General features: G+C 40.1%; 2 protein-coding genes across 3 annotated transcripts in view; one reads left to right on the forward strand and one right to left on the reverse strand.

The window, feature by feature from the left end:
* Positions 1 to 14,628, reverse strand: part of NR2E1 (nuclear receptor subfamily 2 group E member 1) — a 109,703-nt gene extending 95,075 nt beyond the window's left edge. For both annotated transcript variants that reach the window (XM_036870933.1, XM_036870930.1), the window contains exon 1: positions 14,464 to 14,628. The gene's annotated coding sequence lies outside the window, so the exon portion shown is untranslated. The remainder of the gene's footprint in view (positions 1 to 14,463) is intronic.
* A 225-nt stretch (positions 14,629 to 14,853) lies between these two features.
* Positions 14,854 to 27,908, forward strand: part of OSTM1 (osteoclastogenesis associated transmembrane protein 1) — a 38,451-nt gene continuing 25,396 nt past the window's right edge. The window contains exon 1 of the mRNA XM_036872107.1: positions 14,854 to 15,338. Coding sequence (XP_036728002.1) covers positions 14,934 to 15,338 — 405 coding nt within the window. The 5' untranslated portion in view covers positions 14,854 to 14,933. The remainder of the gene's footprint in view (positions 15,339 to 27,908) is intronic.

Below are 27,908 nucleotides of genomic sequence, written 5' to 3' on the forward strand. Positions count from 1 at the left end.
GTTTAAGATCAATTTTCCATGAGGAGGGCCTTGCAGTAGATACCTATTAAGTGTGCCATCCAGCCTCCCTTCTCTGCAAACTTCTCCCGTTCCCTCTCATCTACATGGTCACAGGATAGCCTCCAAGCAGCCATGGGTATAAATTATGAACCCTAATTTTTGTCCTGGCTAAAGTTTGGGCTGAACAGAGATTCATCCTTGGAAAACTTCAAATTGGGAGTAAAAGATCTGGTCTTTGCCTAGGTTGAAATCCTTAATGCATGAGATATAAAAAATGGAGTTTGTTCAGCCATATTTTCTACCATAAAGACTGGGTAAAGAGATACATAAAGTGGGCAAAGACAGAGAGAGTGTCTGGTGCATAGTTTCAGTCCCATCCTGAGACATGGCCTTGGTTTGATCCTTATATTTTCTACTTTTTGCTTAAGTTAACTTGAGTTGGGTTTTGTTTCTTGAAATCAAAAGAGATCCAACAGACAGACTGTCCTGATGGAAGCCTATTGTCAAGTCCCACAGTCACATTATTGCCTCTATCAGATCAGCCAGTAGTTATTCTCAAATGCACAGAGAATCTCTGTCTCTGAAGATCTAGGAATACAAGCCAGGTACCCAGGAGAGTCAAAATGATATCTTAGTTCACATCTGACAAGTCCAAGATTGATTGATTGATTTGCTGTCAAACCAAGTAATTATTTTAAATAGTTGCCATACTCTTTAAAATGTTAGCAGACTAACAAAAGGGAACACAGAGAGGCAACTATCTCCTCCATGGTACTCAGAAAAGTAGAATGGTTGCTTTTGTGTGGGTAATTTATTTCTCTAATTTTGGAGAGAAAAAAAAAAGACCTAGTCCATAGTTTTATTATTCAAATACAGAAAGCAGAGTTTTCCATTCTTCATACAAAGCTGAGGTGGACGCAGCTGGAAATAACTGAATAATTAAAATATCAATCAGAACAGGGGAGATTAAGTAACTTTACTTGAATAGAGCAATTGGGCAGAATTAGAATTGGAAGGAAAATAAAATAGTTTACAAAAGAGGGAAAGCAAACAATTTAACATTGGCCGGGTCTTCAAGTAAGGGATGACAACAAGTGGTACTTGCTCCAAATGTTGCCATAGGTAAACTGAAGAACATCCATTTCTCTGAGACATGGACATTCATACATTTTACCTTGTTTGTAACATTTGCTTCCTCCTGCTTCTGTTGCCATGTACACAGTGAATATGACTTAACTTTCAAAGAATACTTAACTTTTGATATTTAAAAAGGCATACTGTATAGAAATAGCACCTTATTTATTTCTCTAGCTATCTATGTATCCCAGGAAATTTAATAATGGATAACAAACAATAATAAAACATACTTTGAAACTGCCAAGAGATACATAAAATCTATAGTATATGGTTATTAATAAGAATTGAATAATTAACAAGATTTTTAAAATAGTGCAATCACCTTTCTATTTATAATTAGGTATCTGTATTAGTCAGGGTTCTCCAGAGAAATGGAACCAACAGGAGATATAATATAGATATAGATATAGATATATAGATATACATGGGGAGGAGGGAGGGATATTTATTATGAGAAATTGCCTCACATGATTATGGAGGCTGAGAAGTCCTAAGATCTGTAGTGGGTATAGTTACTGATGTATAGTTACAGTCTGTGTCTGAAGGCCTGAGAACCAGGAGAGCCGATGGTGTAACTTCCAATCTGAAAGCTGGCAGGCTCAAGACCCAAGAAGAGCTAATGTTGCAGTTAAAGTCCAAAGGCAGGGAAAAAAGTCAACGTCCTAGCTCAAAGCAGTGAGGCAGGAGGAGTTTCCTCATACTCAACGCTTTTGTTCTATTTAGGTCTCTGCTTGATTGGATAAGGCTACCCACATTAGGGAGAGCAATCTGCTTTACTCACTGTGCTCATTCAAATGTTGGCTTACCCAAAAACACCATCACGGGGCTTCCCTGGTGGCGCAGTGGTTGAGAATCTGCCTGCCAATGCAGGGGACACGGGTTCGAGCGCTGGTCTGGGAAGATCCCACATGCCACGGAGCGACTAGGCCCGTGAGCCACAACTACTGAGCCTGCGCGTCTGGAGCCTGTGCTCCGCAACAAGAGAGGCCGCGATAGTGAGAGGCCCGCGCACCGCGATGAAGAGTAGCCCCCGCTTGCCACAACTGGAGAAAGCCCTCGCACAGAAACGAAGACCCAACACAGCCAAAAATAAATAAATAAATTAAAAAAAAAAAAAAAAGAATAAACTCTCTTTAAAAAAAAAAACAAAACACAAAAAACACCATCACGGACACAACCTGAATAATGTTTGACTAAATGCTGGACACCCCATGGCCCAGTCAAGTTGACACATAAAATTAACCATCACAAATCCACCCCTTGTAAGCTTGGCACCCATGTGCATCTCCTTAAAACAAGCTTAATCTCTAAATAAAGACAATAACAAGGTCATAATTCTACCTACCATGATACAACTATCCTGCATATGGCCAGAAACACACTAACCACTTCCACAGAAGAGGAGGTAACGTCCTGGAATGGTGTTTACTCTTTTCCTTGATACCCCATAACTTAAATTCTACGATGTAAAATTAACGATACTTAAATTCTACGATGTAAAATTAACAATACTTAAATACGATGTAAAATTAACGATACTTAAATACTTAAATGACATAAAGCCAATATATCTTATTTTATATGATAAAGGAATAAGAGAGGGAAGAAAACAAAGATATTTGAGATACACACACACATACTCATAACAAAATAAGGGAGAGTACTCATGACAATTACGTCCTCATTTCTATAACTAGTTATGTGGTCATAGCTGGTATTTATAACTACCTTCTTCCACTACCAATTTTGTATTCCTTTTGTCTTCAGCAAGCACCTCAGCTGCTCACGGTTCTTTACCTGGTGGAGTGACCCAAATCTTCATTCCTGAAGGGTCTGGGTCATCAGTAGTCCTGCCTGGATTGGGCTGCTGTATTTTTCCATTGGCCTTAATCTCAGGGTATGGTGATACTAAGGGATCTCCTATATTCCAGACATACTCTTCCTTACCTCCATTGTGAAGCAGTAGTCCAAGTCCCCCTTGGTAGTCAGGATCAGTCACCCCAGCCAACACAGAAATTTCCTTCTTTGCTTACTGATTAAAATGCATGAGGAGCCCAGTGTGGTCAGGCAGCAGTTTTAACTTCCAGTTCAATGGAATCATTGTGTCTCCTGGTGCAAGCATTCCACCTTTTGGAACTAAGACCTCTAAGCTAGGAAAACATAAGGTCACATGGACAGGAAGCAAAAATTTTGGTAATAAGTCAATAGGGGTGATAGTGAGTGGTGACACTCCCATTTCTACCCCTTGAGTCCTGGACCTGTGAATCCTAGCAATGGGAGAAACAGCATCATGTATTAGGTATCTAATTAACAACCAGATTTTCCTGTTATATTAGGACATGGATTCAGCGATCAGAATTTGGTCACTGATAATGTACAAATACTGAACACACATATTAATGTGTATGTCTATTCATTTCTTTTTTTTTTAAATAAATTTATTTTATTTATTTTTATTTTTGGCTGCATTGTGTCTTTGTTGCTGTGCACAGGCTTTCTCTAGTTGTGGCGAGTGGGGGCTACTCTTGGTTGCAGTGTGCGGGCTTCTCATTGCAGTGGCTTCTCTTGTTGCGGCACGCGGGCTTCAGTAGTTGTGGCTCACAGGCTCAGTAGTTGTGGCTTGCAGGCACTAGAGCGCAGGCTCAGTAGTTGTGGCGCACGGGCTTAGTTGCTCCACGGCATGTGGGATCGTCCCAGACCAGGGCTCGAACCCGTGTCCCCTGCATTGGCAGGCGGATTCTTAACCACTGCGCCACCAAGGAAGCCCTCTATTCATTTCTTTATTGAGCAGATATTTATTTTAAAATATACTGCTACAAACATGAAGTCCTAATAAGATTCATCTGTTAGAAATATACATTTACAACCAGATAGTTTGTCAGGTAAATGTAATTAAACTTCACTGTTTTAAAAATATCTTCTAACGCAGAGGCTATAAAATACTCTATTTAGGAGCAGGAGATTTGGAAATGAGATTGGCCACCAGAGTAAGTACATGAGACTCTCTGCGAAGTGTCATGAATGAACATGATTTATGTGTTCCATGTGTTCCGGTCATTTTAGTCAGGCATGCAAAGTTTACGGACATTAGGAGTTAACTTATTGCATTTTTGCATATTAAAGAATTAGGAAAATAGAAGTATAAGTTTCCACTGATATATTAATGGAAAAAGCATTTAAAGCAGATGTGTAATTGCATTACATAAGTTCAGTGTAGCAAATGTACTGAGTACCTATTAAGGCCAGGTACTTCTGAGTATACAAATATAAACAGGACACAGTTCACATTCCCCATGAGGTTATCATCTCATGGGAGTGGGGGGTGGTGAATAAGAGACACATTCTAATTACTTTAACGAAGAATGAGGTAAAACAGAGGAAACTGCCATTTAAGACAGCAAGTTGAATGCATGAGTAGATCTGCTTCTTCCTGAAATCTCACCAAAATGACAGTGAAAGGATTTTTTTTAAAAGACACACAAGGACATAGACAACAGGAGGGAAGAAAACAAAATAAGAATATTGGGGGCTTCCCTGGTGGCGCAGTGGTTGAGAATCCGCCCGCCAATGCAGGGCACCCGGGTTCAAGCCCTGGTCTGGGAAGATCCCACATGCTGCGGAGCAACTGGGCCCGTGAGCCACAACTACTGAGCCTGCGTGTCTGGAGCCTGTGCTCCGCAACGGGAGAGGCCGTGACAGAGAGAGGCCCGCGCACAGCGATGAAGAGTGGCCCCCGCTCGCCACAACTAGAGGAAGCCCTCGTACAGAAACAAAGACCAACACAGCCATAAATAAATAAATAAATAAATTTATATTAAAAAAAAAAAGAATATTGGAAGTTGGAAAGCAGATGGACTAATGATAACTGACGTAGCAGAACCAGGAAAATTGAATCCTAAACCTGCAGTGGGAGGGGAAAAAAAAGCAAGTGAATTACATTATAGAACTCTCAAATAACCCAGGAAGTGGGGGACCTCAGGTACCTCTGAAAATGTAGGTGGAGGAGCTAAAAAGAAGATGATATTTGAAAGTTTGTTTACAATACCCTCCCTACAACTCTGTCTCACTCTGATTCCAGCAGAATACCCCTGAAGTTCTGATCTCTGGAGAAAGTGAAACAGAGGGAGTCTGGACCAAGAGGCACAAGCATATTTGAGGGCAGGAGTGTTTTACTAAAAATAGGGTAATTAAATAAAGGTTTACTAACAGAATGCAAAGACTGACAGTCTTTTTCCACTGCTAGGATCTCAGAATGCTGGCAGCCAGATAGCATATTGGCAAGTCTTCTCTGAAGAGCGTGATCTGCACAAGAGAAAAGATCTAAAATATTTCTGTTTTCAGTTCTTTGTTTTGGGTGACCATTCTGTGCATTGTAAGATGTTTAGTAGTCTTGGTCTCTACACACTAGATACCAGCAATACCCCTACCCCTGTTGCAACAACCAAAAATGTCTCTACACACTGCCAATGTCCCCAGTGGAGGAGGATAAATTGTCCCCAGTTGATAACCACTGGCCTATAGTGATCCCTACAGTCAAAAAGCCCTTTCCATGAGCTTCCATTCATCTTTGTAGTGCCTCTCTCTTAAATATAAGCAGAAAGAGCCAAAGTTCACCAGAAATCCAAGGAAAAATGAAGAAAAAAGCAGCTTGGAGGAACCAGGCTATGAGGAAGAAGAAAACTTTAAAGAGAGCATATAGCATCTACAAAAAAAGAACTACTGGAAATTAAAAATGTAGCAGCAGAAATGAAAACTTAGAAGCAGCACTGGAAAACAAAGGTAATGAAATCTCCAGAAAGTAGGGTAAAAAGACACAGAAATGGAAAAATAGGAGAGGACACAGAAGATGAGAAAATTAAAGTAACAGCCTAGGGGGACTATATTAGGAAGCAGCTTAAGTTGTTATAACAAAGAGACTCCAATATATAGTGGCTTAAATAGCAAAGAAGTTTATTTCTCTGTAGCCTAGGGTAGGTAAATGGCTCTGCTTTATGACCAGCTGGCTCTGTCATGCCAAACATTTTACATCCACATCCATCCCTGTAGCCAGGGCTGCTGTTTCAGTTGTTAACATTCCCTAACTAGCAGGAAGGAGGTCAATAAAAGTCAAAACTTAAAGATATGACTCATAAGGTACATGTATCACTTCTGTTCACATCTAGCTGCAAGGGAGGCTGGGGGATGTAGTCCTGCCTATGCCATCAAAACTCAGGAGAGAGTTATTAAAAGGAAGAAGAGGATGGATATTGAAGGAAGTTGAGCAATTTCCTCGATAAAATCTAACATCCAAATAAAAGGAGATCCAAAGAGAGAGAACCAGAGAAAATAGTGGAGAGAAAATCAGCAAATAAATATATATTACAATGACTAGGTTTTCCTGGGGTAAAAACCAATCCCTAAATCTTAGTAGCTTATAAAAACAAAGGTTTATTTCTCATTCAAGTTGAACGTCCATCACAAGTCAGTCAGCTGGGAGTTCTGTTCTATGCTTTCTCACTTAGGCCAACAGAATCTCCATCATTTAGAAAAGTGTTAGTCATTGTGATGGGTGGGTGGGACCCCTGGTGAATCATACACTCATCTCTAAAGCTTCCACCTGTCATTCTTGCTCACATTTTACTGGCCAAATTAAGTCAAATGGCTAACCTAACTTCAAGTCAGGGCAAACTTCAAGGGCACAGCAAAATGCAATCCTATTATGTGCACAGGAGAAACACTGGAAATATTTAGTGAAAAATATTAATGACTACCACAGCTCACCTAAATAACTGGTTCACTCTCCTTCCTGCAGGCAAAATACACTCATTCCCCCTCCAAGGGAAACAGCTCCAAAGTCCCATGTTGTCATTGTATAAAGCTCAAAGTCTAGACTCTGTGTTTGAGTCTGGACTCACTTCTTTGGGTGATATGTGGTAGTCTCTATAGCAGGTTCAAATGTGGCTCTTCTGGGTCCAAAGACCTATGAACTAAAAAGCTAACTTATCTGGTCTCATATACCAATACATGGTGGTAGAACAGGATCAGTATAAGCTTATAAACAGGAAGAATGGAGACACAGAGCAGACAGTAGGCCACTGCAAAAATGTAATAAAACAGTGGTTTCCAAACTATTTTTTTCCCCTAGTAGAACTTTTAAAAAAAATCTTATGTGGAATTCCAACATGTAAGGTAGATCAAAGTAAACTGCTCTGCTTGGGGATAGGAATGCTGCCTGATCTCCACTTACCCTCGACCTAGGGCTACTCTTGAGGAAGCTCCATGAAATCTTTAGAGGTCATGAAGCATAGTGGAAATGAAGTCATCAAAAGATACCCAGGTTTTGTTAGGGCAAAGAGGAAGAGAAAATATTGAGGGAAAGGAAGATTATGGACGATAGACTGTGACTTCCAAATGACCCAGTGGAATGATTTGGGAAGGTGGGAAGCCATGGGAGACTGGGTCAGGTGAGGAGATGTATAAGGTGGTATGTGCTCTCTCTTTTCATCGTACTGGATTAAGCAATGCCCCAAAAATTTTCAGCTCAGCCTTTATGCTGCTCTATGCTTTCACCTGAACAGCTGACCGTTGCTGAAGAGAACACATAATTAGGCCGACTGGTCAAACCTTAAAATTGTGTCTACAAATCTCAAATAGGCATTCAATATTGGCTGGCAATCTTGTCACACTTACCTAATATGTTCACTTTCTCACTATCTAAAACAATTATTTCACCTTCTTTTCAAGCCTTGAGCTTCTTATTCTCCACCCCCTCCAAATGAAATCATCTTTCAATAAATATTTATTGAGCATCTATTAAGTGCCAAGCACTGTTCTAAGTACTAGAGATAGAGCAGTGGAACAACAACAACAAAAATCCAGTGGAAGGAGATAGAAAATAAATATATAGAATTTTGTATAGTATTAAGGGCTATGGAGAAGCAGAAAGCCAGTTGGGGGAAAGAGCATGCTGTTGGGAGTGGCCGATCATGTAGATTCTTCTAGGACATAGTAAAGACTCTGCCTTTACCTTTGAGTGAGATGTATAGCCACTGGTGTGGTCAGAGCATAAGGGATGATATCACCCAACTGAGGCTTTGAAAGGATCACTTTGCCTGTATGGTTGAGTAGACTACAGGGGAGAAAGACTGTTAGCAGGGAGACTGGTTATTGGCCTTGATCTCTGAGCTCTTCTGATCATCTTTGACTACCTTCTTGGCTTATATCCTTAGTTTTCCTCCATTCTACATATTTTGAAGGAAAGAACTGTCAAAATACAATTTTCAAAAAGATAAAAACATGACTCTCATACAAATATAGAATAAAAATGTGTCAAGTATTTATTAGCTCATTAATGTTTCTCAAACTGAATAAAGGCACTGAAAAAAAGAAAGAATATTGCTAGGTTAGATGCAAAACATGCTAATGTCCCTTAGGGTAATCAAACCATAATCTTTGGGGTTATCTTTCCTAGCAGAGAGAAATCTACACATTAACATGTAGCTTCATAGTGTATGAGCTCTAATTAAATAGTAAAGAGCCAAACACAGGTTCATTCTCCTAGACTTGAAAATTAAGTAATCCTTGCTTGCCCCAGTGTAGTGACTCTTTTGCTTTACTTCTAAATTTGGGGTAAATTTTCTTTAAAAATTTCCATGAAAACAAATTTTTGAGAAGTCTCATAGATAGTCTTGATTCACATTTTTAACTTACTAGAGGAATCTGGGATGGTACTAAGGTCAATTTCTCTTCTTCTCTGGGCTTCTTGCCTTTTTTCTTTCATCTCTATCCTTTGCTGTTGCACTAATGTATGTAAGAGATGCAAAGTACCTGCATTTAGGCAGTGGCATTCCTTTGGTTATTAAGTTTACACTCAGAACAAGACCCTTTCTTGATCCTATTCTGATATTCCAGGGCTATTATGCATATCATCTATGAAAATAATCTTCTTCAACAATCATTAATTAATCAGTGTCTCAATCTCTGGTTGACTTACTTTACCTCCAGGGATTCAACCACCACAACGATTCCCAATTCTAAATCTCTAACCTAGGCCACTCTACTATATACCAGATATGTAATTTAAAGTGCTCCCTGGGTATCTCTATCAGAAGCATCCTGAACTGACAATTCCAGTTGAATTCATTGTTTCTATTCCAGTCCAAATGTATTCCACTCCTCCAATATTTCTATTCTATTCCTGTCCATGGCACCACCATTTACCCAGTTATCTAAACTTGTAAACTTCGAGTCATCACTGGTTCACATGCCCATATCTACATAATTCTCCATCAATTCTCGTTCTTCTCTATCATAACTATCTCTTTAATCTAATCCCTCTTCTCTCCCACTTCCACCTCAGCCTCCTTTAGGCCTTTAATGTAGTTACTTTAATTAGGCTTTAGTCTTAGTACTGTAAAAAAAAAAAATCTCCACTGCTGTGAGTGTTCTCTTCCTAAAATGCCTGTATGATTATATCATTGTCCTGCTTAAATCTTTTAATGGTTCCCCACTGCCTACAGGATAAAACTTAAGCTTTTTAGCATAGAAAGTACCAAGTGGGCAGATTGCTTTTAGCACCATCCCTATAATCTCCATCAGTAACCCTAATAAACATAAGCTCTAAGTAAAAATAGTGTGCTTCCCATGCAGATTCTGCTTTAAGACAAGTTCTCCAGTCTTTCCTTCTATCTAGACTGCTGCCATTCACTCCTCTGATAGAGACATTCTAGAGCTGCCACTGGGTGAATTCCTATTCATTCTATAAAACCTCACTCGAAAATCACCTCCTCTTTGAAAAGGTTTCTGACTCTTCTCCAAACCCCTAGGCACAGTTATTTCAATATTTATTGCTCCTAAAACACCTCCACATTACCGCCTTTAATATTTAACTTTATTGTACACAATTTGATTTTATGTCCTATTCTTTGTGAGCACAATGGTGTTCTAGTGATCTTTGTTTATTCTAGTGCATACCACAATAAATTACTGTTTTTTTGTTTTGCTTTGTTTTTTGTGTCACATGTTCTAAGATACATGAGATAAAAAGCAATTTAATGTAATTCTTAAACTTGTAGGAAGGAATTTTATTTGGGTTTATTTTAAATCTATGGTTCTTAATCTTTTGGATCACAGACCCCTATTAAAAACTATGATGAGGGGCTTCCCTGGTGGCGCAGTGGTTGAGAATCTGCCTGCTAATGCAGGGGACACGGGTTCGAGCCCTGGTCTGGGAAGATCCCACATGCCGCGGAGCAACTAAGCCCGTGCGCCACAACTACTGAGCCTGCGCGTCTGGAGCCTGTGCTCCGCAACAAGAGAGGCCACGATAGTGAGAGGCCCGCGCACCGCGATGAAGAGTGGCCCCCACTTGCCGCAACTAGAGAAAGCCCTCACACAGAAACAAAGACCCAACACAGCCAAAAAAAAAAAAACAAAAAAAAAAAAACTGATGAAAGCTATGTCACCCTTCTCAGAAAGATATACATACGTACAAAATTCTATGAAAAACTTTCGTAGGATTCACAAATGCCCTGAACCCACTGATAGCTGACAAGGTAAGAAACTATCTTTTCATTTTTATTAATTTTTTGAGTAAGAATAATATTCACACGGAACAAAAATTTAAAAGTAATAAAGTTTACAATGAACAGTCTCTCTTCTAGCCCTGTTCCCATACTACTCAATTCAATTCCTCTTCTATCAAAGTGACCACACTTAGTGTATCCTTCTGGAGACAGTCCATGCATATGTATGCATGAGCATTAAAAATTCTTTTTCTTGACACTTTCTTTTTTTCCATTTAATTTATGTTGGCAATTGTTCCACAATGGGTACATAAGACGTCAAATGCACAGAATTCTATTGCACTGCTGTACCCTAATTTTTTTACAATGTATTTTAAATTTTGAAACAATATCAAGCTTACAAAAAAGTTGGAAGCACAGTACAAATCCTTTCTTTCCAGAACCAACTGAAAGTAAGTTGCTGAATCAAAACGACAATGAGATATCACCTCACACCGGTCAGAATGGCTACCATCAAAAAATCTACAAATGATAAATGCTGGAGAGGGTGTGGAGAAAAGAGAACCTTCTTACACTGTTGGTGGGAATGTAAATTGGTGCATCCACTATGGAAAAAAGTATGGAGGTCCCTTAAAAAACTAAAAATAGAGCTACCATATGATCCAGCAATCCCACTCCTGGGCATATATCCAGAAAAGATGAAAAACTCTAATTTGAAAAGGTACATGCATCCCAATGTTCACAGCAGCACTATTTACAATAGCCAAGACATGGAAGCAACCTAAGCGTCCACTGACAGATGAATGGCTAAAGAAGATGTGGTACATATATACAATGGAATACTACTCAGCCATAAAAAGAATGAAATATTGCCATTTGCAGCAACATGGATGTACCTAGAGAACATCATACTAAGTGAAGTAAGTCAGGCAAAGACAAATATTATATGATATCACTTACAGGTGGAATCTAAAAAATAATACAAATGAATGTATATACAAAGCATAAACAGACCCACAGACAGAAAACAAACTTATGGTTACCAAAGGGGAAAGGGAGGGGGAGAGGGATAAATTAAGAGTATGGGATTAACAGATACACACTACTGTATATAAAATAGATAAGCAACAAGGATTTACTGTATAACACAAGAAATAATATTCAATATCTTGTAATAACCTATAATGGAAAATAATCTGAAAAAATATATATGACTGAATCACTTTGCTGTACACCTGAAACTAACACAGTATTGTAAATCAACTATACCTCAAAAAAAAGTAAGTTGCTGCCCTGATGTCCTATCACCCCTGAATGCTTTCCTGTGTATTTTATATTTACAAATAAAAACATTCTCTTGCATAACCACAATACAATTATAAAAATCAGGAAATTAACATTATACATTACTACCATCTAATTCTCAGATCCCATTCAAATTTCGCTAGTTGTCTGAATAATGTCCTTTATGTCAGGTGCAATTTCTCAATCTTTTCTTGACTCTTGTAGACATAACACTATAGATTACAGGCTAGATATTTTGCAGAATGAAACAACTTGATTTATCTGATGTTTTCTCATGATTAGAATCAGGTTATGCATCTTTGGTAGGAATATATAGAATTGGTGCTATGTTCTTCTAACTGCATTCTATCAGGTGGCATACAATTTCTATCTGTCCCATTATGATGACGTTCATGTTGATCATTTGATTAATGTGGGATCTGACAGACTTCTCCACTGTAAATTTACTCATTTTTTCCATTTATAATTAATACATATTTTTTGAGCAGATGACTTTGAAAATATGTAAATATTTTAATCCCCATGAAACATTCAGCTTATTCATTTATTTAAATATATCACTATAGGTTCCTGGTTTCCTGTTTTATTCAATGGTTTACGACCCATTGACCACCATTATTTGTTTTGATGCTCAAATTGTTCCAGATTTGGCCAGTGGGAGCCTAGTTAAGCTGGCTTCTGTGTGTTCTTGACACGTCCCCATCATTCTTTCAGCACTTCCTTACTTTCTGGTACAAAAAGATGATCCAGGCTAAACTTCTGCTTTTCCTACCCCAGCAGTAGAATTGGCTATTTCTCCAAGGATTCTTGATTCCTTTTAGTGGAGAATGACATTTAGAAGCCACAATCTATTTCTATATGCATTTGCAGCCACTAATAATACATACATTGCTAATTTTAATCCAACACTACAGAGTTCATTCTACTTTTCTCCCTTTTCATATTTGTAACTCCCTTCTTGGACAATGAGAAACCAGACTCCCATTATCCTTAATATATTTACCTATTTGATCAATCCTTCTGAAGGTAAGCAAACTCCCAGTCACTGCTGTACCCTCCCTTACAGGGAAACCCTTCTTACCCAACTCAGGATCCAATACCCTGCATCAGGATTCCCCGCCCCCCCACACCGTCATGTCTTCCTCTTCTTCCCTGTGCTCTGACACCCCTCTCTGGGCCTCTGACACCCCCACCCGACCAAGCATGGATGCCAACCTTACGCTACTTGATCTAACAGCTTTAGGATGGAATTGCTCCAGGAAGGTAAGTTTGAAATTGAGTGGTTTGCCCAGGATTTTCCAGGTTTTTGCATTGGATGCAGGTTTGTGCTGCACTCCAGGAACTCCTTCAGTCCTAAGGAAACCTGGACATTAGCCACCCCAGTAAAATAAGTTGTCTTAATTTTCTCAAATGTCATCCTATAACTTTTAGGTCTTTCTACATGTTAGAATTACCATTCTTAAGAGTTCTTTAGGAACCATTATGAGTAAAGTATTAAACCTCCGTGGAAAGTAATATAGCACAATCAACAACATCACAAATGCACATACTCTCTGACCCAGCAAGTCTACTGCTAGGAATTTATCTTACCAACCTGTATAGATATGATTATTACCTGCAATATTGTTTGTAATAGTAAAAGAATAAACAGGAATGTTAAAGAAATTATGGAACTTTACTCCCTTCCCATTAGGAACACAAAACAATAATCAAACAGACTGGCTAAAAAAGTAACTCTACCAACTCTCAGAAACATAAATTAGCACCATAAGATGAATAGGAATTAGTACAGTAGCTCTGCAATTTACAAGGCAAAAACGAAAGCGGGATGACACAAAACAGCCAGGAAATAATTCTTCTACCAAATCTGTTAGCAGATACTTGTCAGAAAACCGTTTTCCAGGTCATCAGCTAAATTCTTTTACAGCCCAGTAGTGGTATCAGGACGCTTTTCAGAGTGTCCCCAAAGATTGCCCTGGGCTTGTCAGAAACTGGATAGGAGTTTGAAATTGAGCGGTTTGGCGAGGATTTTCCAGGTTTTTGCACTGGGATACAGGCTTGTGCTGCACCCCAGGAACCCCTTCAGTCGCAAGGAAACCTGGACATTAGCCACCCAAGGACCAGGCTACACAGTGAGAGAACTTAGACCGGCGCTGTCCGACACAGCACTGCTCGCCAGATAGGGCTATTTACATTCACATTAAATACAGTTAAAAATTCAGTTCCCCGATGGCAGTAGCCACATTACGAGTGCTCCACAGCCGCAAGTGGCTAGTGGCTACCGTATGAGCGCAGATACAGAATCTTTCCATCACCTCAAGAAGTCTATCGGACAGCGCTGACACAGCTGAGTTTAAGAAAAAAAAAAGCTTGTAAGCCGCTAGGCTCCACTATCAAAAATAATCAACACACGTCATTACTCTTTCCAAATATTTTGAGGGGGAAAATTATGCTAAGAAATACCAAGTAAAAAAAACCTGCCAAGGCATGTGCCAGCAGGCTTTCTCAGGGAACTCACTCGTAATTCCCACGCCGGAGGCCGTCCGTCTTTCTGTGGCACATAACTCCTCAGACTTCTAGAACTCAGCGAACAACTAAAGAGGTGGGCAACCGAGGGCAAGACCCCCGAGATTTAACGGCTAAAAGCGGCCGACGCCTGTATTCATAGGGCAGGCGAGCCTCAGCTCGGGGCTCCACAGCCGACGCCACCCGGGTCTCGCGCTCCCCTCGGTCAGGCGCTTGGCACAGGATGAGAGCGCGAAACCGCCCGTGTGGGCGCGCTCCCGCACACGCGCCGGCCCGCTGCGCGAGAGTCTCTCTGCAGCCAATGGGGCGGGGCGCCGCGCGCCGGAGGCGGGGCCGTGACGCGCGCGCCTCGTGACCCTGCTCGCGGCCTGCGCCCAAGGAAGCCGGAAGCGGCCGCTGTCCGCAGCACAGACTAGGGGCGGAGAGGTGGAGGTCTGCGCCTTGGGGTTCGTGAACCCCGCGATGGACCCGGACCGGACAGTCGCGCGGCGGAGGTCATCGTTGCTGCTGCTGCGGCTGCTATTGGTGGCGCTGCTGTGGTCGGGGCTGGCTCTGGGCACCTTCTCCTTGGGCAGCAGTTCCCACCGGGTCCTCCACGACCTCCTGTCGGAGGAGCAGTTGCTGAAGGTGGAGGACTTGTCCCTGGCTCTACTGCAGGGCGGAAGGATGGGGCCACTGTCACTACCCCCAGACTTGCCGGATTTGGATCCCGAGTGCCGGGAGCTGCTGCTGGACTTCGCCAACAGCAGCGCAGAGCTGACCGGGTGTCTAGTGCGCGGCGCCCGGCCGGTGCGCCTCTGTCAGACCTGCTATCCCCTCTTCCAACAGGTCGCCAGCAAGATGGACAACATCAGCCGAGCCGTGGGGGTGGGTAGAAGGCACACCCGGGACCTCTGGCGTGGATTGTTGGAAAGGGAGGAGGATGGAATGATGGTTAACTTGGGGTGGGGGGGTGCTCAGTTTCCCCATTTGTGAGAAAAGGGGGTTGGATTTGGACTGTGGAGTTAGGGGCATCAGAAAAGTGGGTGGCTTTATGGGGCTTGGGGTTTGGATTTTTGCTTCCATGGCTGCTGTTGGGCATCTTTTGGTACATATTTGCAGATAGGTATGACTAGTTTTCTTGGGGCTTCTGCACGCCAACTCTACCTTTCTTCACCTCTTTCCCCCCAGTCTGCCGCAGCTTCTTCCCATCTCCACCTGGAGTTCCCAGGAAGGACTCTTTCCTGAAACCCCAGGTGGAGTGGGGAAACTATAGTGTGCTGGTGGTAAGGAACTTGAGCTTTGTAGCCAGGCATTTTCAGATCCACCACTTTCTAGCAGTTTGACCTTGGATTAATTACCTTGGAGTCTATCTTGGCGTTTCCTCCTCTGTAGAATAGAGAAAAACCGCTGCCAGATGTGACTTAAAAAAATAAAAAGAGATAATGCATGAGAGTTCATTTTAGTCATTAATACAGCCTGGAGCCATTCTGCCAGGAGACCAGTTCTTCTCTGCTTATTCGAGGTGTACTCTGGGCAATTTATATTCTCTGTAACTGTTGTCTCATCTGTAAGATGGGTGTGAGAGGCACTCTGAGAAAACTATTACTACACATAGTAATAGTTCTCAGTAAATGGGAACTAAAATCTTACAAAATGGTAAATCTGCCCTCCACTCTTGGTACTCTTAGAGCTCTTCTGGTCATGTGGTTGGTGCTGTGAGGGTCTTGATTAAAAGAAAGAAAGAGAAAGAAAGAAAGGGAGGGAGGGAGGAAGGAAGGAAGGCAGGCAGGCACAGAGACATGTCCTTGTTCCTAAGTACCTTATAGGGGCTAGAGTAGGAAAGGATTAGAGTGTCAGGGCTGGCGGGAGTCATGAGGTATGGGCTGGATATGCCTTGTAAAGGAAAAACAGGAGAAATGACTTTGCGATTATGGAGTGGAAAGTTCCTCTTGTACTGAGAAAAAAAGTCTCATGAAAATGTGGTTGGAATTATTTCATAAATCATAGTTGATTTGACAAAATATAAACATATAGAGTTGCATCCTACTTTGTCAGCCTGATATTACTAGACATAAATATGTATTTTTTACAAAAATAGGGAATTTATTTGCATTAAATAAATTCTGTGGCCGGTCTCTGTAAAGAGCTACTTTTCAAGGTACTTTGAGTAAATGTAGACCTACATGCAGTATTTTTCAGGCATACTTCTACTGGGTATAGCAAGGGCTATATATATGTGTGTGTGTGTGTGTGTGTGTGTGTGTGTGTATACATATATATATATAGTATATCTCACCATGATTTTAAAGTAGAACACCAAAGACTTGTCCCTGTCAACTACAGCAGGATATGATATGGCATCATATTCTGTTTTAAGCAATTAGGTGCATTGTTCTGTGGCCAGAATGACCGTGAGTCATTCTTTCTCACCTCTTTAGGATGAATCCATGTCCATGGATTGATTGAGAGGAGGGGATTATAACAAGGAGAAAAAGAATCAAAGGTAGAAATTAGCAAGCTATTTCTGTGGTACAGCAAGCTGATTCATTTAACTGTAATAGAGTTATCTGATGAGAATTCTATTTTCTAGTCACTTCCTCTTGGAATTACTGGGTCAAGGACTCCATATAGGTTTATTATCTCAAGGTAAAGAATACAGTGATTTGTGAAACCTGAATAGTAGAATTGACGGATTCCCTCTTACTTAGAGTCATACTTTCTTCTTTAATTTAAACTGAATAGAGATGTAGTTTCATTGAGCTGTTCAGCATCACCAGAGTGGTTGCCAGGATGCTTTGGCCCCCCAAATTCTCAATTGCTAATCTTCATCTTATTATACTTGGTTTGTTTAAAATTTATATAAGCAGATAGATAGACATATAGATATGTATATATATATATTACCTATGATTGGAGGTATGTATCTAGAAGTGTTCAACATAGTTTTAGTGTAGATTAATAAATTGTTAGGAATATAGGGAGAAAATTGGAACATAGCATAACGTAATCTATGTCTTTCATTGGAGATCAGAAAATGTAGTGCTTCTCATTCACTAAAAAAAAAAATTATTGAGTACCTATTATGTGCAGGGTAGTGGTAGTAACTAGGGATATAGCTGTGAATGAGCAGAGCTTGTAGTCTGGTAGGGGAAACAGACATTAAACATATTGTTATAAAAGTAATTATTTAATTCAGGTGTGATAAGTGTTGCAAAGAAAAAAATCCCAGATGCCACCAAAACATATAACAAGAATGCTGATCTTGAGCATTCAAGATCAGCTGGGAGTAGATAGAAGTGGTCAGTGATTAAAGCTGACAACTAAAATTTGAGAAGGTCGAGGAGGAGAGAGAATGTATACATGTAACGAAGTATCAGGTGTGAAGACTCTGAATGGGAGTCTGGTGTATTTGAGGACTAGAAAGAACTTAAAGCACTGTGAACCAGGAGGAGACTAGTGATCTGAGCCTGAGGAAGTGGGCAGGTGCCAGGTCATATTACCTATAGGGTAGTACTAAGGGTTTTAGTCTTTGATTTTAAAGCAGTGTGATATTACTGAAGGGTTTAATTCTGTGAATGATATGATCCGATTTGTACTTTAAAAGGTCATTATGGCTACATGAGAGAAAATGGAGGGGACAGGGACTGGGGAGGGTAGGGAAAGAGTATGTGTGGGGAAATGAATTAAGAGACTCTTGCAGTGATGTGAGAAATGTTGGTGGCTAGGCTACATGTGGGCCATTGTGACGGGGAGAAATGGATAGATTTCAGAGATATTTAGGAGGTAGAACTGACAAAACTTGGTAGTTATTTGAATATGGAATGTGAAGGAAAGGAACGATGATTTCCAGGGTTTTAATAAGAGCAGCTTAGTGAATAGGGTTGCTATTTAGTAAGATGGAGGGAGGAACCTGTTTGGTGGGGGAAGATCATGAACTTCATATTGAACTTGTTGATTTTGAGGTGTTTATGAGACATCTAGGTGGAGATGTTGCATATGTGGTTGAATATGTATGTCTAGAGATGTGGATTGGGGATAATCGGTTTGGGAGTAGTCAGCTTAAAAGTAGTGTTTGAAACCATGGTATGATGAGTTTGAGTAAGAAGTGAGAATACATAAGAAATGCTGGGTTGAAGATTTGGTTAGAGGATAAAATATTGAAAGAGACCAAGAAAGAAGAGTCGGAGAGATTAAGAAAAATCAGGAGAATGTGCTGTCCTATAAAAGGGAAAAGGGAAGGGGTGGTTATTTGTGTCAAATCCAGCTGAGAGGACCAGAAGTGAATCTATCAACATTGGCATTCTTGGTGCCATAAGAGCCATTTTGAGGGAGCACTTGGGGGTGAGAGTAAGATTAAAGTAGATTAAATAGTGAATGGAAGATGAGGAAGTGGGAATTGTGATACTGCACAACTAAAAGTTTGGCCATAAGGAAGAGATAAGAAAGAGAGGTCACTAAAGAGGAATTGAGACTCAGGGATTTTCTTTTAATTTCTTTTTATTCCTTTGTCCCTCCATCCCTCTGTCTCTACTTCCCTTCTTCCTTTCTTAAGATGGGAGAGACCTGAACATGTTTAAATGCTGATAGGAAGAATCCTATAGAGAGAGTGAAGATATAGGAAACAGTGGGAAAGTAAACAAGGTCAGTTTTCCTGAGAAGGCAGAGTAGTTGAGATCTAAGGCATCCACAGAGAGAGAGAGAGAGAGAGAGAGAGAGAGATGAGCCTTTGACAGGGGCAGGCACGTTCTGCGCTCTAACAGGAGGGTAGAAGGAGAGGTTGGGTGTAGAGGGGTAGGCAGATCAGAGTTTCAGCTTGATGGTCTCTGTTTTCACTGTCAACCAGGAGGCTAGATCTTCACTTGAGAGTAAAGGGTGAGAGGGATATCAGAGTTTCAAGGGAGAGTGGAGAAGATTGCAATAGTGGTGTTAAAGAGGGGAGAATGAGCAGACAGGCAAGTGAGGAGTACAGTTTGGGATTATGGATTTATTGTGGAAATAATCTGCTTGGTTGTTTGCATTTTGCCAAATAGGCATGATGAAAGTGGATTGTTGGATTCATTGTGGTTAGGTTTCTGCTAAGTGGTTGTGACAGATTTGAGTATTAAAAGTTCTAAATATAAACCAAAGGCCAATGTTTTTTGTCATGTGCTAGGTGTTGGGAATACAAAGATATAAGACAAAGTTTCCATCCTAAAGGAACTTTTGTCCAGATGAGGAACCTAGACATATATAGGTGGATATCATGCTTTAGGAAACTGAGCCTCAGAGTGATTAAGTAACTTACCCAAGGCCATGCAGTGAAAGAGGCTGGGTTTGAATCCAAAAGGATACCACTGCCTATTTCATAGAGTTGTTACAAGGATTAAGTGAGTTATACATTTAGAGCTTTTAGAACCATTAGGTATTCAAAAGTACATCATCGTTGGGATTATTCATCACTTACCTTCCATTCTCACTGTTGCTACTGTCTTCTCATTATACATGAACTATGGAAATAGTCTATTTAGTCTCCTGCTTCACCCTACATATTGTGATATAGACCTATGCTCTCCAAACTCTGCTTTTCATGCCATCTTCCTCAAAAATCTTAAAAAGTTTCCCACTGTGTGACTCTCATAACCCTCAAGACCCTTCATTACCTTGCCCTGACTTCTCCCTGTACTGCCTCTACTTTCATAGAGGTACCTTCCACTGGCCTCCTGAATACTCCCTGAATACTACATAACCATTCCTATTTTCACCCCTCGATCATTTTATTTACCCCATTTTAGAACCTTCTTCCCTTTCTTAGTATAGGGCTTAGTTCAAATCCTGCTTCCTCCATGAACTCTCCTTATTTCTCCCAACTACACTGATGTCTTCCTCAACTGAACTATTCCTCACATTGACCACTCATACAGGTTATTCTGTATTGATTTTTTTTCTTTATACAGCAGGTTCTTATTGGTCATCAGTTTTATACACATCAGTGTATACATGTCAATCCCAATCGCCCAATTCATCCCACCACCACTCCCCCCCCACCACGGCTATCCCCCCTTGGTGTCCATACGTTTGTTCTCTACATCTGTGTCTCAGTTTCTTCCCTGCAAACCGGTTCATCTGTACCATTTTTCTAGGTTCCACATATATGCATTAATATACGATATTTGTTTTTCTCTTTCTGACTTACTTCACTCTGTATGATGCTCTCTAGATCCATCCACGTCTCAACAAATGACCCAATTTCGTTCCTTTTTATGGCTGAGTAATATTCCATTGTATATATGTACCACATCTTCTTTATCCATTCGTCTGTCAATGGGCATTTAGGTTGCTTCCATGACCTGGCTATTGTAAATAGTGCTGCAGTGAACATTGGGGTGCATGTGTCTTTTTGAATTATGGTTTTCTCTGGGTATATGCCCAGTAGTGGGATTGCTGGATCATATGGTAATTCTATTTTTAGTTTTTTAAGGAACCTCCATACTGTTCTCCATAGTGGCTGTATCAGTTTACATTCCCACCAACAGGGCAAGAGGGTTCCCTTATCTCCACACCCTCTCCAGCATTTATTGTTTGTAGACTTTCTGATGCCCATTCTAACTGGTGTGAGGTGACACCTCATTGTAGTTTTTTTTTTTTTTTTTAATTTATTTATTTAATTATTTTTGGCTGTGTTGGGTCTTCGTTTCTGTGCGAGGGCTTTCTCTAGTTGCGGCGAGCGGGGGCCAATCTTCATCAAGGTGCGTGGGCCTCTCACCATCACGGCCTCTCTTGTTGCAGAGCACAGGCTCCAGACGTGCAGGCTCAGTAGTTGTGGCTCACAGACCCAGTTGCTGCGCAGCATGTGGGATCTTCCCAGACCAGGGCTCGAACCCGTGCCCCCTGCATTGGCAGGCAGATTCTCAACCACTGCGCCACCAGGGAAGCCCCTCATTGTAGTTTTGATTTGCATTTCTCTAATAATTAGTGATGTTGAGCAGCTTTTCATGTGCTTCTTGGCCATCTGTATGTCTTCTTTGGAGAAGTGTCTATTTAGGTCTTCTGCCCATTTTTGGATTGGGTTGTTTGTTTTTTTAATATTGAGCTGCATGAGCTGTTTATATATTTTGGAGATTAATCCTTTGTCCGTTGATTCGTTTGCAAATATTTTCTCCCATTCTGAGGGTTGTCTTTTCGTCTTGTTTATGGTTTCGTTTGCTGTGCAAAAAGCTTTTAAGTTTCATTAGGTCCCATTTGTTTATTTTTGTTTTTATTTCCATTACTCTAGGAGGTGGATCAAAAAAGATCTTGCTGTGATTTATGTCAAAGAGTGTTCTTCCTATGTTTTCCTCTAAGAGTTTTATAATGTCCGGTCTTACATTTAGGTCTCTAATCCATTTTGAGTTTATTTTTGTGTATGGTGTTAGGGAGTGTTCTAATTTCGTTCTTTTACATGTAGCTGTCCAATTTCCCCAGCACCACTTATTGAAGAGACTGTCTTTTCTCCATTGTATATCCTTGCCTCCTTTGTCATAGATTAGTTGACCATAGGTGTGTGGGTTTACCCCTGGGCTTTCTATCTTGTTCCATTGATCTATGTTTCTGTTTTTGTTCCAGTACCATATTGTCTTGATTACTGTAGCTTTGTAGTATAGTCTGAAGTCAGGGAGTCTGATTCCTCCAGCTCCGTTTTTTTCCCTCAAGACTGCTTTGGCTATTCAGGGTCTTTTGTGTCTCCATACAAATTTTAAGATTTTTTATTCTAGTTCCGTAAAAATTGCCATTGGTAATTTGATAGGGATTGCATTGAATCTGTAGATTGCTTTGGGTAGTATACTCATTTTCACAATATTGATTCTTCCAATCCAAGAACATGGTATATCTCTCCACCTGTTGGTATCATCTGTAATTTCTTTCATCAGTGTCTTATAGTTTTCTGCATACAGGTCTTTTGTCTCCCTAGGTAGGTTTATTCCTAGGTATTTTATTCTTTTTGTTGCAGTGGTAAATGGGAGTGTTTCCTTAATTTTTCTTTCAGATTCCTCATCATTAGTGTATAGGAATGCAAGAGATTTCTGTGCATTAATTTTGTATCCTGCAACTTTACTAAATTCATTGATTAGCTCTAATAGTTTTCTGGTGGCATCTTTAGGATTCTCTACGTATAGTATCATGTCATCTGCAAACAGTGACAGTTTTACTTCTTCTTTTCTAATTTATATTCCTTTTATTTCTTTTTCTTCTCTGATTTCCGTGGCTAGGACTTCCAAAACTATGTTGAATAGTAGCGGTGAGAGTGGACATCCTTGTCTCGTTCCTGATCTTAGAGGAAATGCTTTCAGTTTTTCACCATTGAGAATGATGTTTGCTGTGGGTTTGTCATATATGGCCTTTATTATGTTGAGGTAGGTTCCCTCTATGCCCACTTTCTGGAGAGTTTTTATCATAAATGGGTGTTGAATTTTGTCGAAAGCTTTCTCTGCATCTATTGAGATGATCATATGGTTTTTATTCTTCAATTTGTTAATATGGTGTATCACATTGATTGATTTGTGTATGTTGAATAATCCTTGCATCCCTGGGAGAAATTCCACTTGATCATGGTGTATGATCCTTTTAATGTGTTGTTGGATTCTGTTTACTACTATTTTGTTAAGGCTTTTTGCATCTATATTCATCAGTGATAGTGGTCTGTAATTTTCTTTTTTTGTAGTATCTTTGTCTGGTTTTGGTATCAGGGTGATGGTGGCCTCATAGAATGAGTTTGGGAGTGTTCCTTCCTCCACAATTTTTTGGAAGAGTTTGAGAAGGATGGGTATTAGCTCTTCTCTAAATGTTTGATAGAGTTCACCTGTGAAGCCATCTGGTCCTGGACTTCTGTTTGTTGGAAGATTTTTAATCACAGTTTCAATTTCATTAATTGTGATTGGTCTGTTCATATTTTCTGTTTCTTCCTGGTTCAGTCTTGGAAGGTTATACCTTTCTAAGAATTTGTCCACTTCTTCCAGGATGTCCATTTTATTGGCATAGAGTTGCTTGTAGTAGTCTCTTAGGATGCTTTGTATTTCTGCAGTGTCTGTTGTAACTTCTCCTTTTTCATTTCTAATTTTATTGATTTGAGTCCTCTCCCTCTTTTTGTTGATGAGTCTGGCTAATGGTTTATCAATTTTGTTTATCTTCTCAAAGAACCAGCTTTTAGTTTTATTGATCTTTGCTATTGTTTTCTTTGTTTCTATTTCATTTATTTCTGCTCTGATCTTTATGATTTCTTTCCCTCTGCTAACTTTGGGTTTTGTTTGTTCTTCTTTCTCAAGTTCCTTTAGGTGTAAGGTTAGATTGTTTATTTGAGATTTTTCTTGTTTCTTGAGGTAGGCTTGTATAGCTATAAACTTCCCTCTTAGAACTGCCTTTGCTGTGTCCCAGAGGTTTTGGATCTTCATGTTTTCATTGTCATTTGTCTCTAGGTATTTTTTTATTTCCTCTTTGATTTCTTCAGTGATCTCTTGGTTATTTAGTAACGTATTGTTTATCCTCCATGTGTTTGTGTTTTTTACGTTTTTTCCCCTGTAATTCACTTCTAATCTCATAGCGTTGTGGTCAGAAAAGATGTTTGATATGATTTCAATTTTCTTAAATTTACTGAGGCTTGATTTGTGACCTATGATGTGATCTATACTGGAGAATGTTCCGTGCGCACTTGAGAAGAAAGTGTAGTCTGCTGTTTTTGGATGGAATGTCCTATAAATATCAATTAAATCTATCTGGTCTATTGTGTCATTTAAAGCTTCTGTTTCCTTATTTATTTTCATTTTGGATGATCTGTCCATTGGTGTAAGTGGGGTGTTAAAGTCCCCCACTATTATTGTGTTACTGTCCATTTCCTCTTTTACAGCTGTTAGCAGTTGCCTTATGTATTGATGTGCTCCTATGTTGGGTACATATATATTTATAATTGTTATATCTTCTTCTTGGATTGATCCCTTGATCATTATGTAGTGTCCTTCCTGTCTCTTGTAACATTCTTTATTTTAAAGTCTATTTTATCTGATATGAGTATTGCTACTCCAGCTTTCTTTTGATTTCCATTTGCATGGAATATCTTTTTCCATCCCGTCACTTTCAGTCTGTATGTGTCCCTAGGTCTGAAGTGGGTCTCTTGTAGACAGCATATATATGGGTCTTGTTTTTGTATCCATTCAGCAAGCCTGTGTCTTTTGGTTGGAGCAGTTAATCCATTCACGTTTAAGGTAATTATCGATATGTATGTTCCTCTGACCATTTTCTTAATTGTTTTGGGTTTGTTTTTGTAGGTCCTGTTCTTCTCTTGTGTTTCCCACTTAGAGATGTTCCTTTAGCATTTGTTATAGAACTGGTTTGGTGGTGCTGAATTCTCTTAGCTTTTGCTTGTCTGTAAAGCTTTTGATTTCTCCATCAAATCTAAATGAGATCCTTGCTGGGTAGAGTAATCTTGGCTGTAGTTTCTTCCCTTTCATCACTTTAAGTATATCATGCCACTCCCTTCTGGCTTGTAGAGTTTCTGCTGAGAAATCAGCTGTTACCCTTATGGGAGTTCCCTTGTATGTTATTTGTCGTTTTTCCCTTGCTGCTTTCAATAATTTTTCTTTGTCTTTAATTTTTGCCAGTTTGATTACTATGTGTTTTGGCATGTTTCTCCTTGGGTTTATCCTGTATGGGACTCGCTGTGCTTCCTGGACTTGGGTGGCTATTTCCTTTACCATATTAGGGAAGTTTTCGACTGTAATCTGTTCAAATATTTTCTCAGGTCCTTTCTCTCTCTCTTTTCCTTCTGGGACCCCTATAATGTGAATGTTATTGCGTTTAATGTTGTCCCAGAGGTCTCTTAGGCTGTCTTCATTTCTTTTCATTCTTTTTTCTTTATTCTGTTCCACAGCAGTGAATTCCACCATTCTATCTTCCAGGTCACTTATCCGTTCTTTTGCCTCAGTTATTCTGCTATTGATTCCTTCTAGTGTAGTTTTCATTTCAGTTATTGTATTGTTCATCTCTGTTTGTTTGTTCTTTAATTCTTCTAGGTCTTTGTTAAACATTTTTTGCATCTTCTCGATCTTTGCCTCCGTTGTTTTTCCGAGGTCCTGGATCAGCTTCACTATCATTATTCTGAATTCTTTTTCTGGAAGGTTGCCTATCTCCACTTCATTTAGTTTTCTTGGGGGGTTTTATCTTGTTCCTTTATCTGGTACATAGCCCTCTTCCTTTTCATCTTGTCTATCCTTCTGTGAATGTGGTTTTTGTTCCACAGGCTGCAGGATTGTAGTTCTTCTTACTTCTGCTGTCTGCCCTCTGATGGATGAGGCTATCTAAGAGGCTTGTGCAGGTTTCCTGATGGGAGGGACTGGTGGTGGATAGAGCTGGGTGTTGCTCTGGTGCACAGAGCTCAGTAAAACTTTAATCTGCTTGACTGCTGATGGGTGGGACTGGGTTCCCTCCCTGTTGGTTGTTTTGCCTGAGGCAACCCAACACTGGAGCCTATCTGGGCTCTTTGGTGGGGCTAATGACCGACTCTGGGAGGGCTCACGCCAAGGAGTACTTCCCAGAACTTCTGCTGCCAGTGTCCTTGTCCCCACGGTGATCCACAGCCACCCCCTGCCTCTGCAGGAGACCCTCCAACACTAGCAGGTAGGTCTGGTTCAGTCTCCCCTGGGTTCACTGCTCCTTCCCCTGGGTCCCGATGCGTGCACTGCTTTGTGTGTGCCCTCCAAGAGTGGAGTCTCTGTTTCCCCCAGTCCTGTCAAAGTCCTACGATCAGATCCCACTAGCCTTCAAAGTCTGATTCTCTAGGAATTCCTCCTCCCATTGCCAGACCCCCAGGTTGGGAAGACTGACATGAGGCTCAGAACCTTCACTCCAGTGGGTGGACTTCTGTAGTATAAGTGTTCTCCAGTCTGTGAGTCACCCACCCAGCAGTTATGGGATTTGATTTTGCTGTGATTGTGCCCCTCCTACCGTCTCATTGTGGCTTCTCCTTTGTCTTTGGATATGGGGTATCTTTTTTGGTGAGTTCCAGTGTATTTCTGTCGATGATTGTCCAGCAACTAGTTGTGATTCTGGTGTTCTCACAAGAGGGAGTGAGAGCATGTCCTTCTACTCCGCCATCTTGATTCAGGCCCCTACTTTGTATCTGTATTGATTTTTAAAATATCCAGTCATCCACTTACGAAGACTCTACTTAAGTAACTGGTTATACTTAGCCCTCTACACCCACTTAGAGCACTTCTTGTTGGCAACAGGTCGCTAGGTGAAATAGCACATATCAGTTACTTACTAGGTGCCAGACATTGTGCTAAGTGATTAACGTATGGTATTTAATTTAATACTGTACCTGTAGGACTCATGATCATGAAACTGAGCCTCAGAGAGTTTACCTCAGCTGTCCAAGATTACCAGCTAGTAATCCAGGTTTTTCTGACTCTTTAGGCCATGCTCTACTTTAATCTGGTGGGTAAATTATCACAAAACATTGTTTCATCTTTTATGAAATCTTCTTCTATAGCTGATATTGCTCTGAAAGTAATTCCAAGAAAAGGGCTTTTTAAAATGTTTTGTTCAATTTACTATTTTAAAGGCAAGCGTTCATTTGGCTGCATGTTTTAATGAGACAACAAAACTAAGCCACAGAAAGGGTAATCATCCCAAAATGATCTTCAGAGATATTTTAAAACAAGAATTCTGCTGTTAAGCCCTCCTTCCCTCTTTTCTTATCCCACATGGCTGATCAGTTCTTTTCTAGAGTCAACATATTCTCTCTTTTATTACTAATGACGCTATTTAATTCCTTATCTGTATGTCTCTGGGGAGGTTCTGAAGACCCAGTGTTGATGGCATTCCTTTATACTCTTTGTATACTCAGAACTCCAAGATTCTTATAGTGCCTGGTAAATAGTAGGAGTTAAATAACTTTGAAAGAATGAAGAGTCAGCAGGACTTAGTTCCTTGTTTGGGGCAAAAGGGAAAGGAAATAGATAAGGATCCAATAATTTAGGAACTTGAATTTATTATTTGCATAGTGTGAGTTTCATTATTAAAACGATCTGTAGAAAGCGTGTTCTTCTATCTGGGTACAAACTATTTCGGTACAAACTAGATGTATCACATTTTCTTGTGGATTTTAAGATTTTGAGCCAAAAAATGCCCAGAAGATGAAACAATGTTTTGTGATCATTTACCCACCAGGTTTTTAAAAATGTGTAAATAATATATGTTCATTGTAGAAAAATTTAGACAGTGTAAAAGAGGCAAAAAAGAAAATGAAAATCGCTCTATTTCCATTATTCAGAGATAACTACTGGTACATTTTGGTGAATAGCTTTCCAGAATTTTTTCCTGTGCATAAGGAGTAAGAAATATTACATGTGGGCCTAAGTTGAGATTGTAACATAGAAGCAAGTACTTATTTATTTAAGAAGCAAAGATTTTCTTCCCTTGCAGTGAACCTGGTACCAATAAATGTTA

The sequence above is a fragment of the Balaenoptera musculus genome, chromosome 12 (genome assembly GCF_009873245.2).
Source record: "Balaenoptera musculus isolate JJ_BM4_2016_0621 chromosome 12, mBalMus1.pri.v3, whole genome shotgun sequence".
Classification (NCBI taxonomy): Eukaryota; Metazoa; Chordata; class Mammalia; order Artiodactyla; family Balaenopteridae; genus Balaenoptera; species Balaenoptera musculus.